The sequence below is a fragment of the Euwallacea similis genome, chromosome 29 (genome assembly GCF_039881205.1).
Source record: "Euwallacea similis isolate ESF13 chromosome 29, ESF131.1, whole genome shotgun sequence".
Classification (NCBI taxonomy): domain Eukaryota; kingdom Metazoa; phylum Arthropoda; class Insecta; order Coleoptera; family Curculionidae; genus Euwallacea; species Euwallacea similis.
Window position 1 is genome coordinate 2,256,188 of NC_089637.1, and position 17,722 is coordinate 2,273,909.

General features: G+C 34.5%; 1 protein-coding gene across 1 annotated transcript; it reads left to right on the forward strand.

Annotated features, from left to right (window-relative positions):
• The first annotated feature begins 11,615 nt into the window (after positions 1 to 11,615).
• Positions 11,616 to 13,245, forward strand: LOC136417590 (odorant receptor 10-like). The gene is made up of 8 exons (XM_066403350.1): positions 11,616 to 11,621; positions 11,701 to 12,060; positions 12,112 to 12,318; positions 12,369 to 12,610; positions 12,665 to 12,764; positions 12,818 to 12,922; positions 12,977 to 13,132; positions 13,198 to 13,245. The coding sequence occupies exons 1-8, from the start codon at positions 11,616 to 11,618 to the stop codon at positions 13,243 to 13,245; spliced, it is 1,224 nt and encodes a 407-aa protein (XP_066259447.1).
• Positions 13,246 to 17,722: the final 4,477 nt, after the last annotated feature.

Below are 17,722 nucleotides of genomic sequence, written 5' to 3' on the forward strand. Positions count from 1 at the left end.
CAGCGAGAAGGGGCAAGATAAAAGCGCCCTTATTTTTCACTTTTGTCATGGACTCTATGTCACTCCACACTTTTAATATTTTAGAGTCATCTCGTCCTCGCCGAATGCTTGCTCTGTCATTACGCACATCATCTCACCCGCAAAATTAATCTGGATGAGTTGTACATCTTCACCGTCAACGCATCACAAGATCTTTGATAAATACTGTATAAAATAGTAAACATTTAATTGTTTTTTTCAGAAAATTATTCCGGAGGCAGCAACATGAAAATTCATCGAGGTAATATCATAATTCGACTGTTCAATACTTATGTGAAATTATTTTAATTTATGCACAAATGAATCTAAATTAATTCTTTTTATATGTCGGAGATTTATTAGTCTTTAAGTTTTGTAAAAGTAGTATTAGGATAGACAATAAGATGAAAGGCAGGCTGATAGGGCCATCTGAAGACAAAGCACTGTCGAACGAGGTCACTATTACCACGACGCACTTAAATGGCCACGTGTGCTAATTAGTTGGGGAACATTAAACTGTTGGTCCCTTTGTAAGAAGGACTAGCGAGTACTTTTCCCACGGTTCTGAAGGCCTCACCAGAACTGGGAAAGTTAAGACAACAGGGACAAAGAACAGGCAGTTAATAGATTGATGGGAAGAAGAGCGGTCGTGGGGTAGTGAATTCGCTAGTCTGTCTTTTCATTCTTTGGCTATCCAAAAGATTCCTTTCCTCAAATATGGAAAACGCATCTAATGCTATTCCGACACATATAATTCCAGGCCTCAAGATCTAAGGCACTCGAATTCGTGAACACACTCGTGGAAGGCCTAAACGTCCAGATTACGACTAGGGAGTTTTCGCATAGCCATTGGTTACAATTTGTGTGTAACAGTTTTGAAACACCCTGTAAAATAAGTTATTTTACTTACATAGCTACAATCTATTTTATGTTTTTCTCGTCTTATTAAAATTACATAGGGAGGAATAAGGTATGTTGTTGATGCTTAGAGCAAAGTCAACTTCTGCTGATCTTCGTGCTCATTTATTATCCTTCGATAGTACATCTATTAGCACTATTACAATTGAGTGACATCTAATGCATGGTATGCATACATTTATTTTTTATTTAAAAATTCGTGTAAATAACGTATTTATCATGTATTAGAGATAATCTGTCCTGTCTCAACATATACCTACCCCTACAGCCTTATCTATTATGTCATAATGAGCATCACCTATGAATATGTACCCTTAAGTATCTAAAAATTAGTGAGTTTCATGGAGACCGTAGTTACATCAATGAGATCAGTAGATGCAAACTTACAGAGATAAAGGACTGTATCGACATCACACCAAATGAACCAATCGTAAAAGCAAAAAGTTTCTGAACTCTCGTGATAAATATCAACATCATGAATTTGATTTTAGGAATCTCGAAGAAGAATACCGTTTAGTTTTGTGGATTTCGGAATTAGGAAAAAGAGGATTTCCGAGAAAAATGGAAGATGTTATCTCAAGTGTTTAAAAATTTATAGAAGCAAATCCTAGACTAAATCCTTTAAAAAATAATCGTCCCGGTATAGGATGGATGAAGGATTTTCTTCGTCGAAATCCTCAAATCTCAAATAGGCAAAGCGAAATGGTTTCCCCGGCTGGCCTCTGGGTAACGGAATTGAATCTAAGAAAATGGTTCGCCGAAATCAAAGAATACTTCGTAGAGCAAAACTTGACGGATGTACTCAAGTACCCTTCCCAGATTTATAACGGGGATGAAACGGGATTTCAAATGTGTCCATCTACAGATCGTGTATTGGCCGAATAGGGAACAAAAAATGTTTACAGCATCGAGAAAGCTTCTTCAAAAGAAAATATTACTGTAATGTTTTCTTTCTCTGCTGATGGAAAAACTTGTCCCCCAATGATTGTATATTCTTACCGAAGAATTCCTGACAAAGTTGCTCGTGCTGTTCTGCTGGAATGGGGTGCTGCAAGGAGCGATAACACATGGATGACTGTTGAGGTATTTTATGAGTACATAGCAAACGTTTTCTATCGATATTTAATAAAGAACAAGGCGACGTGCCCCGTGATCCTCTTTGTTGATGGACATAAGTCTCATATAACTTACGACTTGTGTGTTTTATGCAGTCAATTGCAAATTGTGCTTTATACCCGAATTCAACTAGGATTTTGCTGTCCACAGATGTCGCAGCTTTTAGTCCATTGAAAGCCACCTCGCGAAAAACTACAAGACAATTCTATTCAGAAAGTCCAGGGAAATCAATAAATAAACTTAACATTGCACCTATATTAACAAACGTCGTTGACAGCATTAAACCAGATACAATCCGAAATGGATTTCGATTATGTGGATTATGCCCCTTTAATCCAGATGCAGTGGATTACATTCGGTGTCTTAGATCGAAAAAACAAAATGTAAATAAACAGAACGAAGAAAATTAACAGAGCGAGGAGAGAACGCTAATTTACAATGAATTTGTTGAAGTGGTAGGCCCAGATCTTATTACGAAATTTGAGAGTAATAATTCGTTTCAAGAAATCGACGACGAAAATTTCAAAAAATTACACTTAATTTGGAAGCACTTCCAAAAAGTATTACCCAGTAATTTTGATAATTTTTTGTCAGAATCTCTTGAAAACGGACAAATAAGAGATACAAATGTTGAACTGAGTGAAATTACTAATGAGGTAACTACAGAAGAAGGGTTTAATATCGAACGAATCAAAACAACTCCAATTCCATTTTCATCCACACGGTCATTGATAAAAAAATCACAATTTTCGGCCTCTAGTTCCGCAGTTGTCTCTGCTTTAGTGGTAATACTTACAAACGAGACGTCCCACTTGAGGAAGCATCAAAAACTAATGTAACTCTTTCCCTTTTTCTAATTTGGCAAAATTCTCCGAAACGAAAAAATAAATGACAAACTGAGAGAACGCCTTATGCTTTGACATCAGAAAAGTTTCAACAAATATCTAAATCTAAACATGCTTTAAAACAGCAAAAGTTAGAGGCGAAAGAAGATAGAAAAAAAAGCGCGCAGAGAAAAAACAACTACAATTAATGGAGAAAACTAAACTACAAAACAGCCAGAAATACAGGCAAAAATGTAGCAAATGCTTGAAGCTAATAAAAAGGAACGGATCGACTTGCGACACTTGTCAGAGGAATTTTCATCGATCATGTGTTCCTGTGTCATATAGAGAGCACATTCCAGATGATGAAGATGATTATTTGTGTCATTTATGCTAAAAGGAAGCACGTGAAGAAAGTGATGAGACAGATTAAGAAGACTTGGAAGAATTAAACTTGAGAAATTAAATGTTCATAACTATAATTAATTCGTCTATTAACTGTTATAATTTGTCCAATAACTGTACTTTTTGAACATAAAAGTTTAGTGATGCGTAATTTTTTTCTATGTTGTTGTTTTGTATTTTCGATATAACATTTAAATATCCATCTGTTTACGATACTTTCGTGCATTGGTGATATCTGTAGTTTAAAAAATAAATTTTTATCAAGTTATTGAATAAATAAAACGTTGCTTATCTGCTCAATAACTATACCGTTTACCCTAATTGGATTTTATTAGAGGGCGGTTAAGAACAGAACTGAGAACGTGCCTAAATTCTGGTATGCACAAAAGGTCGGCGAAAAGTTTTGTAACATAGTTAGTTTAAGTTCAAATGAAATGCGTACCAACATCTGGTCATATGAGCAAAGTGGCAAAAAAACGAGTAATGTTCATAGGCGTAGCACACGGGTTCCTTACATACTAATCACGGATTAAATTCTAGGTTTATGTAGAATACCACTTATCGAACTAATAGATTAAATCAATTATCGGATATTATGTCCTCTACACAAGCCCTAACAATTATCTAGGGCAAAAATAATATCTTTTAATGTTTGTTTATTTTTTAAATGTTGCTTACGTCACCAGTAGTGCAAAATGGACGATTTTTTTAAACTGAAACTTGAGTGAAATGACACCTCAAATAAAAAATCTTTTAAATATACATTTCATAATGTATTGCTATTCAAAATTTATCGATTAATTTTAGAGAAAAACTGCTATAAATGTGGTAAAAAATGTAATACAAATTCAGTCAAATAGTACGCGAACAATGAAAAAACTTTTTTGCTGATAGGAAATTGCTTTGTCTTCGATTTTTTACTCACAAACAGCCTTTGATTATTTTTATTCATTACTTGTTTTTTTTTTAATCAAAACCTATTTGTGAGCACAAAATCGAAAGCAAAACAATTTTCTATTAACAAATAAGTTTTTTCATTGTTTACGTACTATTTAACTGAGTTTGTATTGCATTTTTTACTGCGTTTATAGCTATTTTTCTCGAAAACTAATCAATAGATTTTAATTCTCAATACACCATTGAATGTATACAGTTTTGAAAGACCTTTGATTTGAGGTGGCACTTGACCCACTTATTAATTTTTAAAAATGGGCAATTTTGCTCTTCCGGTAACGTAAGCAACATTAAAAAAATAAACAAACGTTAAAAGATAGTATTTTTTGTGCCATTTAATGCTGTTGTTGAACTTTAAAACAATAATAATGCAGCATCGGGTTTGATACTACTGTAGATATAGGATGGTATTTATATCTTATAATAAAATCACAGGTCAGAAAAGGATTATAAATGTGCGTCTATTAATACAAAGTGAACAAAGCGAAGGACAAAGTAACTTATGAATTTGTGAGCGCGGAAGCGACTCTTGAGTTGTCCACGACCAACCGAACCCAGAAGAAAAGAGAGCTCGTATATGCCCTGCAAATCCTTAAATACTAAAACCCATTGTGATAAACCATGGGTTTTAGTATTACATTAACCCACTCGCAAGAATTTGGAAAGTGCAAAAAAAGGGTACCAAAGTGATGATGTATTTCGTGAACTTCACAATATATCAACACAAGGTATGTTATAAAACTCGACGATGCGATTAAAATTGAAGAGGATCTCTTTCAAAGAGAGTGTGCGTGTTTGGAAAATTCTCACATTAACTTATTGTACCATATAAAAATCTATATTGTATTTATGTGGCTGGGATTGCCGAAATTTCTTAAAATATTGTTCTTTTTCTTCGTTGCTAAATGAATTAAAATAAAATGCAGCCACTCTTAAATTATCCTCTGAGCTTCGTACTTTATGAATTCTGGTACATACCAACATTTGCGTCACACTACTTTGCTTAAGTGCCTTCAAGAGTACTAAAGTCTTATCTTTGTGTGTAGGACTAATCTCATCAAACCCATCAAATAAGAAAGCGACTTTTAGGTTTAGGCTTTCACGAGCGTTTTACCTTCCTTTAAAGCATATTCGAGTAATCTTTTCTGTAACAGTTCATCGTCCGTGCCATTGCTAAGTAACATTTCTGTTATAAATTAAATTGCCTGATCTGTACATTCTTCTGTAAAATTTATATCTCCCAACGTGAGTTTTGCTGCTCCTAGGAGCTGTTCAGAAGATGCAGCAGATTCACTCGATTCACCTATATTTCGGGATATGCGGATTTGAAGGTTTTGCCAATGTTAGACATGATTGAATTTTGCGATAAGATTCACTTTGTTTTCCATTGATCTTTTAATTGACTTTATAATTTCTTCTTCTTTAATTTTAGCACCGTTCGTTTCACTATTTATATTGCAGATAAAGCCCTTTACTGGACCAGTAGTAGTAAATTGCTTTAACACTAAATGACCTGCAGTGTTTTCTGGCCAAAACATATTATGGGTTTTTGACACATTTTGTTTACTATATCTCCTAAGTAGATCTGAAAAACTTATATTTTGGTTTATTAATTTCATTCCACTTTCCATATGGTCGAAATCAAACAGGGGGTTCTTTTCAAAGTTGGCACCTAATTTTTGTAAGTCATCTGTTGAGGCATTTAATATTGTTAGGACTTGCGACGTATTGTTTTATCACGGATTATGGTTGGGTTATTTATTAGTTTAAATGTTCAAAGTGAGTTTAAGAAACTGATGTTACGCCCATGGACAACCCCAGCCATTGGGTAATACTGTTGGAATTCCCAGCGCTTAACACCCATCTTCGGCTGAGGGAAGTTATTTTATGATTGGGATTTCCAGCACTATTCTTTGTCGGACTAACATTGCGAATTTAAATTAAAGGTACCGCCAAACGAATACAATGGCTAGGCTCCAATAAAAGCCCAGCGATCGTGCCTCTAAGTGCTACGCTTTAACGTAACAAGGTAGCCTAGAAGCCGCTAATGGGGCCTTATCGGGGGTACGTCTATGGGCGTTACACCTCCGTATCAGTACTTAAGGAGGGTGCGAAACTGAAGAAGCTCTTTTTTCTCGCTACTTCATCACGGACTCGTACGCGTTAAACTCTCGTCAACATTCTTTAAATAACGCATTTCTCGATATTGTATAGTTGTTAATGTTACCAATAAACCTTTGTTAAGTTAAGGTTTAGTTTCTTTTATACGCGAAAACAGTGTCTCTGAGACTGCGAACTCAGGGTGGTCCTTCATAATCGATCAATCCAGTCCACGATCTACGTAGTTCACGGTTATCGTATCGAAAGGGGTGAATCGACCCAACCACGTACACGCGCCAAATTTGGACCAAACAAATATAACGACACAATTAGAAGATAAAAAAGTATTGTCGCTTAGAACTGTTTTATCTACAATTTGCAGTCTTAATGTGCAGTTAATAAAAATGTCTTCTTCCTCTACTGGACTAAATTTATGCAATATAAGTTCACGTTTTTGAAACAGCTTTATCAACGTTTTGTTACCAATAATTGTGTTAGCATCAGCAATACTCAAAATTTTATTAAAAGAAATACTCTTATCCTGGAAATTAATATTTTTCTGTCGTAATTCCATTTTTGATTTATCTTTTAAGACACTGAAATTGTTGTTGTCATAGATGAATATATTTCCAAATTTTGGTTTCCAAGTCAAACCAACTAAAGTCTTTTTTTTTAAATCTCCCCATTCAAAGTTTTTGACCTTTTCAAACATTCTAGCAACTTCAATAAAATTTCAGTTTTAACGTTAGTATTAAGCTCATTTTTAAATTCGCAGTTTAGAATCAACAGGTTAAAGTGGCCTTACTTTCAAAATAATTAAGAATGAGTTCACGAACAATTTTACATTGAAGAAGTTTGGATAGAGGCAACATCATTTTACCGTCTTTATATTTAAATTTGATATGGTCTGCAATGTATTGATTCACTCTAATAGAAATTAATAGGGGTGAATCAATAGAAAGAAGTAATATTTGAAAATCCCTGCTCTTCAGGAATTTAGTTATTTCTTGCCAAGTGTTAGTAAATTGAATACGAGAAGCCTTGAGTTCTTCCATGTATTCTTCTGATAACGCCAATGAGTTAATTTGACCAAATTTCATAACAAACTGATCGGTTCTGGCCGATATCGCTTTTTTCTGCCTGTTTAAGTCATATTAGCATTAATTAATTCATTTCATTAATACAATGAGTTCCATGGGGACCATAGTTACATCAATGAGTTCAATAAATGCAAACTAACAGAGATAAAGGACTGTATCGACATCACACCAAATGAACCAATCGTAAAAGCAAAAAGTTTCTGAACTCTCGTGATAAATATCAAAATCATGAATTTGATTTTAGGAGTCTCGTCTGGCCAATTACTTTCCCAGATTGAATGGGTCAATTTCTGACTCTAAAATCGAATAAGAGCGGAGGCTTTTATGGATTCCTGATAACAGGTACTTACCAGGATCAAGAGTTCATCAGCATGGTAATAATATAAACAAAGTCTTAGCAGCATGCTTATCGAAAACATAGTTATAGATGCGATTAACAGTAATGTGATTTCGTTCTAATTAAAAGATAAAGTTAAAGAATATTTCGACTAGAAGAAGAGTTACCAACCCCTGAGATTTGCGTTAAAGACGTTGCAATTTGAATTGAGCTCTGAATAAAATCCAACATCATAGGATAGGCCATGTTCTTATTGTAGATGTTAACATATCTGAAAATGTGGAAATTACTTAAAAATGGGTTATAACACGTGTTTGTGAATCACTGAATAATATTCTCGTGTCTGACAATGAGGTGTTTAAAAAATAAAAAAGCAGCCGTTTCCTCGTCCTCAATGGCATTCAAAGTTTGATATTTCTGTTTAAAATCCTGAAGATTCCTGAGCAAATGGTCTAGCTTTTTTAGCTGTCTGCAAGGATAAAGAATTAAACTGATCAAAAGGATATCATTGACTATTACTGAATTAGCCCCCACTATAGCACTTATATACTGAGAAGTACACGCCATCTAAAACTGATAATATTTTATTTGTCCATAGGGCATGTAACTCAATAGACCTTATAGTGCTCTTGTACATTAAAAGGAAACAAAGAGGATAAAGGCAATTCTCTTACAATCTTGGTCAAATTGCCATATGTTTCTTCAACGGGTTCAACCATAATAGGTGGTGTGAAGATTATCACATTCACGATCATTACGAAGTAAACGTAGATCTTACATTTCCAATCGAGGTTTTCAACGTTCTCTCTATCGAGTTTTTGAATCTTGAATTTTGGAATATTATATGATGAAAACTAAACCATTGCTAACTCTACCAATTCATCATCAATAAGGTCTCCCTTCATTTCATCTTCAATAATTGTCTTGATCATTTTCTTGAAGCTGGGACTTATTCGTGTTATCAATCGCCTACAGAAAATAACGGTGTGTAACAAGGTAACACATAGATTCGAAGACATCAGATCTGATTTAATGGGATTTTCGTTCAGGATCAAGTATAATTCTATGTATGCCGTGACTATGAATACGGCATAAGTAACAAGTATTTTGTTACCATAGACATCATAAGCGCTTTGCATCTTGTCGTTTTCTGAAAATGTCAACCCCGATGGTAGAACTCCCAACATAAAGCACCCTTTTACGACTATTCTCAAGTTTGCGCATTTGGGGTATATCTAGAAAAAGTCTTTAGGATAGGGAACTAATATCCAAAGAGATGTTTTATAATTAACGGGATTTTGAAGGTTGACTTACGATCATGTTTTTCGGTAGCTGTAGCTCTAGCTATCACTCGACAGATGCAAATATATTGCTGCCAACAAAGTGCGGCACTGAGGTAACTAACCTGCCGCGCAAATTACAAAGGTGATATAATATTGTATTGTATACAGCGTGTCCATAATTCACGTTTTAAAGGAATTCAGTGTTACTTTTAAAATGCTCGGAACTGTAAGTAAGACAGATTCATATATCAGATATTTTTTAGAAAGGGCTTCTTCTATGTTAATAGAATTTAGAAATCGGTTGCAACAATCTCTACCATATGCTATGTGGTAGTTACATAATAAAGGCATATGAAACAATGGGTACTAATGTACGCTGATGGAATCTGATAGGAATGTTGGCAAATGCTGCAATGAAACGGCAATTTCATTTAGAACAAAAACCAAAACTATCTCGAACAATTTGTGCATTTTACCTTTACTTCAACTTATGCGCTTATATAATGTGGTTTTTTTTGCCGGAGAAAAGACCTTCATTCAAAGGGTGCCTCCAACTGGCGCTTATCTACGAAACTGTGTATGGAGTAATTAAAAAGATATGGCATAAAATCAAACAAAGAGTATATAATAACCCACAAAAAACTATTCCGGTATTAAAAGCGAAAATCACCGAAATATGGGAAAATTATGCTCCGGACTTATGTCACGAACTAGCTAGATTAATACTTGCCAAAATTCAAGTGGTTCTTAAAGCCAAAGAAGACGTGACACCTTATTAATCTTTTTTTTTAAATAGTTCCCAATATTTTGTTGTCATCTTTTTCCACTATTCTTCATTATTTTGTTATTGTTATTGTAGTATTTCTTTGAATTCGATACTGGCATTGTACGGAATACCTGTTATAACGAGCAAATTGTGCTATTAAATTCATTATAGATGTTTCCGCATTAATAGAAAAAAGTTATTGTTTTTTGAACAATTTTTATTTTTCCAAATATTTAGGTGTTACTGCTCGTATTATATCTGATCTATTGTGATCTACTGTACGGTTTGTCGAACCTGTACGGTCCCAATACAGCAAATGGCTTTCGGTCTCTAAAATAGGTTTCAGTGCGTACTCATAGTAGGGGATCCTGCCCGCTTGTAGGAGCCCTAGCTTACTAGCCAGTTCCTGATTGAATGTGTGCAAGTCGTGTCGCTCCTTATACTCCATCCCTACAACCGCTTGACAGCCTTCGGTGATGTGTTGAATGGTTTCAGGTGCATTACATCTATATCTGCATTCATTGTTCTTCACTGTTGCGTTCCGAATGACCAATTTCAGATAATTCCGTGTTGGCACAACCTGATTTTGTCTTACCATCAAGAGTCTTTCGATTTCAAGAAAGAGTTGTGTCTCGAGTTGCCATCAGAGTCCCGAGGTCAGCTAATAAATAAGCAAATTAAATTACAAAACTTGTGGATACAAAAATCGGAAAGACTTCTTTATCAATGATGAAAGCCTGTTCTTGCAATGCGGCTAAACTAATAGTAATTATAGACTAAAGTTATAATAGAGTCATGAAATAGTAACTAGACACTTAAATACTAATGTAATTGGTTTATAATTGTACATACGTAAGGATTAAAATGGTAACTAAATAAGAGGACAATATTACAATGTATCATGATCAGATTATTATACAGTATGTCGCAAATAACTGTCGCCTTACCAATGAATAATTTTCCCAAATTCCGAAATTTTTAAAAGGATACAAATCCGACAAGAAACCAATAAGTGCCTAGCCTGAGATACTGAGTAATCTCTTGCAATGAACATTAGTGTAAATGGATTTTTTTAATTTCAAGTAATTTTCCCAAAAAGTTGGAGGAACACAATATAGTCCAATGACCACAAAGAAGCCCTTTTCCTAGACGAGTTGGGAAAAAGCTACCACTTTAGTATCCCCCAAAAGTAATTTGCTGGAAGGAGGGGTATTTAGGAGTTCTCCGGAACTTTTATAGCTGTAGGACGCCATGCACAGTCTCGTAGGTAACCGTCAGTTGGAGGCGCCCTTTAAGTGAGGCTCTTTTCTCCGGGAAGAAAACCATATTATGCCAGCGCATAAGTTGAAGTATAGGTTAAATGCACAAATTGCTCAAGATAGTTTTGGTTTTTGTTGCAAATGAAATTGTCGTTTCATTGCAGCATTTGCCAACATTCCTATCAGATTCCATCAGCGTACATTAGTACCCATTGTTTCATATGCCTTTATTATGTAACTACCACATAGCATATGGTAGAGATTGTTGCAACCGATTTCTAAATTCTATTAACATAGAAGAAGCCCTTTCTAAAAAATATCTGATATATGAATCTGTCTTACTTACAGTTCCGAGCATTTTAAAAGTAACACTGAATTCCTTTAAAACGTGAATTATGGACACGCTGTATACAATACAATATTATATCACCTTTGTAATTTGCGCGGCAGGTTAGTTACCTCAGTGCCGCACTTTGTTGGCAGCAATATATTTGCATCTGTCGAGTGATAGCTAGAGCTACAGCTACCGAAAAACATGATCGTAAGTCAACCTTCAAAATCCCGTTAATTATAAAACATCTCTTTGGATATTAGTTCCCTATCCTAAAGACTTTTTCTAGATATACCCCAAATGCGCAAACTTGAGAATAGTCGTAAAAGGGTGCTTTATGTTGGGAGTTCTACCATCGGGGTTGACATTTTCAGAAAACGACAAGATGCAAAGCGCTTATGATGTCTATGGTAACAAAATACTTGTTACTTATGCCGTATTCATAGTCACGGCATACATAGAATTATACTTGATCCTGAACGAAAATCCCATTAAATCAGATCTGATGTCTTCGAATCTATGTGTTACCTTGTTACACACCGTTATTTTCTGTAGGCGATTGATAACACGAATAAGTCCCAGCTTCAAGAAAATGATCAAGACAATTATTGAAGATGAAATGAAGGGAGACCTTATTGATGATGAATTGGTAGAGTTAGCAATGGTTTAGTTTTCATCATATAATATTCCAAAATTCAAGATTCAAAAACTCGATAGAGAGAACGTTGAAAACCTCGATTGGAAATGTAAGATCTACGTTTACTTCGTAATGATCGTGAATGTGATAATCTTCACACCACCTATTATGGTTGAACCCGTTGAAGAAACATATGGCAATTTGACCAAGATTGTAAGAGAATTGCCTTTATCCTCTTTGTTTCCTTTTAATGTACAAGAGCACTATAAGGTCTATTGAGTTACATGCCCTATGGACAAATAAAATATTATCAGTTTTAGATGGCGTGTACTTCTCAGTATATAAGTGCTATAGTGGGGGCTAATTCAGTAATAGTCAATGATATCCTTTTGATCAGTTTAATTCTCTATCCTTGCAGGCAGCTAAAAAAGCTAGACCATTTGCTCAGGAATTTTCAGGATTTTAAACGGAAATATCAAACTTTGAATGCCATTGAGGACGAGGAAACAGCTTCTTTCTTATTTTTTAAACACCTCATTGTCAGACACGAGAATGTTATTCAGTGAGTCACAAACACGTGTTATAACCCATTTTTAGGTAATTTCCACATTTTCAGATATGTTAACATTTACAATAAGAACATGACCTATCCTATGATGTTGGATTTTATTCAGAGCTCAATTCAAATTGCCACGTCTTTAACGCAAATCTCAGGGGTTGGTAACTCTTCTTCTAGTCGAAATATTCTTTAAATTTATCTTTTAATTAGAACGAAATCACATTACTGTTAATCGCATCTATAAGTACATTTTCAATAAGCATGCTGCTAAGACTTTGTTTGTATTATTACCATGCTGATGAACTTTTAATCCTGGTAAGTACCTGTTATCAGGAATTCATAAAAGCCTCCGCTCTTATTCGATTTTAGAGTCAGAAATTGACCCATTCAATCTGGGAAAGTAACTGGCCGGACGAGATTCCTAAAATCAAATTCATGATTTTGATATTTATCATGAGAGTGCAGAAACCTCTTGCCTTTACGATTGGTCCATTTGGTGTGATGTCGATACAGTCCTTTATCTCTGTAAGTTTGCATCTACTGATCTCATTGATGTAATTACGGTCCCCATTGAAATCACTCATTTTTAGATACTTCAGGGTACGTATTCATACGTGATGCTCATTATGACATCATAGATAAGGCAGTAGGGGTAGGTATATGTTGAGACACGACAGATGGTCTCTAATACATAATAAATACGTTACTTACACAAATTTTCAAATTAAAAATAAATGTATTTGATGTCACTCTATTGTAATAGTGCTGATAGATGTACTATCCAACGATAATAAATGAGCACGAAGATCAGCAGAAGTTGACTTTACTTTAAGCATCGACAACATATTTTATACCTGTATATGTAATTTTAATAAGGCGAAAAAAACATAAAATAGATTGTAGCCATGTAAGTAAAATAACTTATTGTACAGGGTATTTCAAAACTGTTACATACAAATAATAACCAATGGTCATGCGAAAACTCCTCAGTCGTAATCTAGACGTTTAGGCGTTCCACGACTGTGTTCAGGAATTTCGAGTGCCTTAGATCTCGATGCCTGGAATTATATGTATATTAATATTTTGGAAAGGTGATAAGAAAAAAATGCCATTTTTTAAAAACTTTTTTTGTATTTTGCAAAAATTTCATATAAACACATTACTATATAAAAACTCAATTTAAATTTTATTTACAAAGTAGACCGTAGAATCCTAATATGTTATCTACTCACTTTCTTTATTTAAGTGTCAGGAAGATAAACCCTCCGAAATTTTCATGGTTTAGTATTTTCTGTGCACTCCTTATCATAAATATTTAAAGAGATACAACTTTTTAAATGATGTATAATTCAAGATTGAGTTCGATAAAAAAATTATATAGCTAAAAATTCGAATTTGAAATGCAAAAATCATAATCATTCTGTCTCTTTAAACTCAAATTTTGCTCGTTACACAAGTGAAGCAAAGCGACAAACGCTAATGGACAGGACAGTTCAGATGCCACTCTCTCATCAAGAAATTGGGGCAATTGCTGGTACATTTGAGAAAACTGGATTCGTTTCACTTGTGCCGATGTGTCCTGAAAAGAAGAGAATTCTCTTAGTGATTTTGAATCAGAAAATAATTTTAAATAACATAATGACGACAATAAATGTCTTGTATGGACCGCAATACTAATATTATATTTACAGAATGAATCATGATGTGTATGTATCTACTTTATACACACACAGAAGCCTGGTTAAATCAATAAGTAAAAACGCGTGTTGGCGGATTGTCAAATGTCCTTCTCCTTTTCTACTTAAATACTAATGAAATTTTGCATAAACCGTGTTAACACCTTCCTAATATGTCCATACTTATTCGCTAACAAATCTCGTTTGTAATTTTTCACGGCTGGTTAAGTACAGCAGGCTAGGTTGTAACAATGATGTAGTGGAGATACTTCATGCATTTCCAGCAAATGCCTTTTATAAACAAATCCATAAAACAGTAATGTTGATGCCTGCCTGTGGTTTCCATGTTCTATTCTTTTTCCTTCTTCTCCAGGCTACGCCCGCATGTGCGTATATTTTCTATGCTTTAATATAAGATAAAACCATCTTGATTGTGACATCTGTACATGAGCATGTCATTTTTACTAAGGAGCGCCACTAACAAGGATAGTGCATTTTGTTACTTGTGTACATTCATGGTTAGTACTAGTGCTTCTTAAACATCAATTATAGTCTTACGAAATTAGCTTTTCAACACATTCCATCTATATAACCATTAAAGATCGACTACCGCCTTATTTTATCGGTTGCAATAAGAGTACAAAATTGAAAAATATTTTATGGAATTCATTTCATTCATCGACAGAAATTATTAATGGCTTGGCACTAAATATGTTTTTCTATATTTCTCTATTTTACTTATTAATATTAATAAATACTAAATTTATTTTATTTACCTTTTGTCAAAAAATTATACGACAAATCATTTAGTTCAGGCAGTACAATGACATGCATGAGCAATAGCAATAAATGTTAACTAATTTAAACGACTGTTAGTAATAAGAACGATGTTTAGTTTTGCTTTTTTACTGTTCAAGGCAAAATTTACCTTCAATTTCCTTACTATTATCAGAACTGTCTTCATCGTTTGAATCGAAATTTTTATCGTCATCAACACATTTAAATTTTTTTAAGGTTTTTCTTCTACCAAATATTGGCTATTCAACGTTACAACTGATTGCACAATTACTTTAGGTTTTTTGTTGTGATTCCCAATTTGAGCAAGTTCTAAAAGACGCTTACCCCTACTGTCTTGCATTTTTATGCTCGTTTTACATAACTATAATTCAAATTCAGGAATATTTTTTATTGATGCGCACGCAAACTATAAATACCACCGAAATAATTAATCTAATCTTAAAATGAAATGTCAAATAAATCACTAAGTCCAACTGACGTATACGTTTATTATTTATCACAGGTCAGACAAAGATCACCAATTCCATTTAATGACTTTTGCCTGACGTAAAAAGCTTCTTATGTAACTTAATGATTTTCTCGTGCGAATATAACTAGCTATACATGCTTATACGGACTTAATGAGGTTTACCAGTTAAAAAACGTTTATTTTCAAAAATATTTGGTGTTATTAACTAAAAAATGATAAAAATGGACTTAGTGACTTTTACCTGAACGCCGACGATATAATGTATAAAGTTTCTCATTTTGTCATAGTTAAGGGGCAATAGTGTTAGGTCCAAATTTTGGCCCGTGTACGTGATTGGGTTGATTCACCCCTTTCGATACGATAACCGTGAACTACGTAGATCGTGGACTGGATTGATCGATTATGAAGGACCACCCTGAGTTCGCAGTCTCAGAGACACTGTTTTCGCGTATAAAAGAAACTAAACCTTAACTTAACAAAGGTTTATTGGTAACATTAACAACTATACAATATCGAGAAATGCGTTATTTAAAGAATGTTGACGAGAGTTTAACGCGTACGAGTCCGTGATGAAGTGGCGAGAAAAGAGAGCTTCTTCCGTTTCGCACCCTCCTTAAGTATTGGTACGGAGGTGTAACACCCATAGACGTACCCCCGATAAGGCCCCATTAGCGGCTTCTAGGCTACCTTGTTACGTTAAAGCGTAGCACTTAGAGGCACGATCGCTGGGCTTTTATTGGAGCCCAGCCATTGTATTCGTTTGGCGGTACCTTTAATTTAAATTCGCAATGTTAGTCCGACAAAGAATAGTGCTGGAAATCCCAATCATAAAATAACTTCCCTCTACCGAAGATGGGTGTTAAGCGCTGGGAATTCCAACAGTATTACCCAATGGCTGGGGTTGTCCATAGGCGTAACATCAGTTTCTTACTCACTTCGAACATTTAAACTAATAAATAACTAAACAATAATCCGTGATAAAACGATACGTCGCAAGTCCTAACAAATAGTTTGCAAATCATTTATCATCACGAAAAACGTTTGGCACTTTCCTATATCAGTTTTAAAAGATTAATCATAATTAAATGTTTTTTTTACTTGTCATTTTTTTTTTAAATGTAATGTGAGTGATTCAGCGAACACTTTAGCCAAATTAATGGAAAATGGAAGTCGATCTGATATTAAACCAAATCGATAAAAAAATGATTCGACTGTTCTTTAGAAAATACCAGAAGATAAAACTCTAAATTGACTGGGAACTCTATGAATGGTAACAAAGCAAATTTAAATACCACCAACCAAGACCTAAACATGCATAAATGTAAATTACTCATTATTTTCCTCTGGGCCCCACAAATCAAGTCTGAAATCCGTGAATGGTGCACATAAGTGGTACTGGTTAACAGGTCTTATGTCGACTGGAAATTTTTCACTGTCACCCGAACTTACTGGCAAATCGCTCCCAATTTCCCATCTCTATCCTGGTTCTTTGCTTCTATAAAAATATTAGTACATTTATTCCTCTATAATAACTCAGCTCAGAAAAAAAAAGATAACGTAAAATGCAAATGTAGGTACAATAAACATAGAACAGAAAAAATAAAAGTGCATGCACTGTAGTAGTCATACTCACACAAACATAAATTTATAACCTATAGGGTCCATGGAAACTTTGTAAACAAGTTTCCAGTAACACTCACGCTTGAATCTTCTCACGCTATTATAACTAGTTCCCATAATCAAGCACATATATACCCTTTATTGTTTAGCCCTGTATTAAATAAGAATAAATCACTTGTCGTAAAAGATAGAGAGTCTGTTTATCATCTTGGCTGGAACATAAAATGCAGAAAACGATTCACCTATTGGTCTGTTCTAACATTAGTGAGAAGAGAATGATTGAGGATTGTGAGCGTGGGAAGAAGGTAGAATGGTACATGTCAATTCTTTTTTAAAGAAAAACAGATGCACTCGGGGGTGACCCTGACGCATCTTTGGTATGGTGCTTATTCGATTCCCGAAAAGGATAGAATAAAGTTGTTTGAGAACACGTGCGTGCATTTTTATTAAACTAAAACCTACCCTTTTAACACACGCAGAAAAAATTGCTGATTCCAGTCTGAGTACTTGACACAGAAATACTTTTGGATCATCGTTGACAGTGAACTTTTT

Bases quoted from the DNA above. Each gene is read 5' to 3' on its own strand.
- LOC136417590 (XM_066403350.1), top strand. The intron at 12,319-12,368 runs GTCTATTGAGTT...TATCAGTTTTAG, and splicing joins ATGTACAAGAGCACTATAAG to ATGGCGTGTACTTCTCAGTA. The intron at 12,611-12,664 runs GTGAGTCACAAA...CCACATTTTCAG, and splicing joins AGACACGAGAATGTTATTCA to ATATGTTAACATTTACAATA.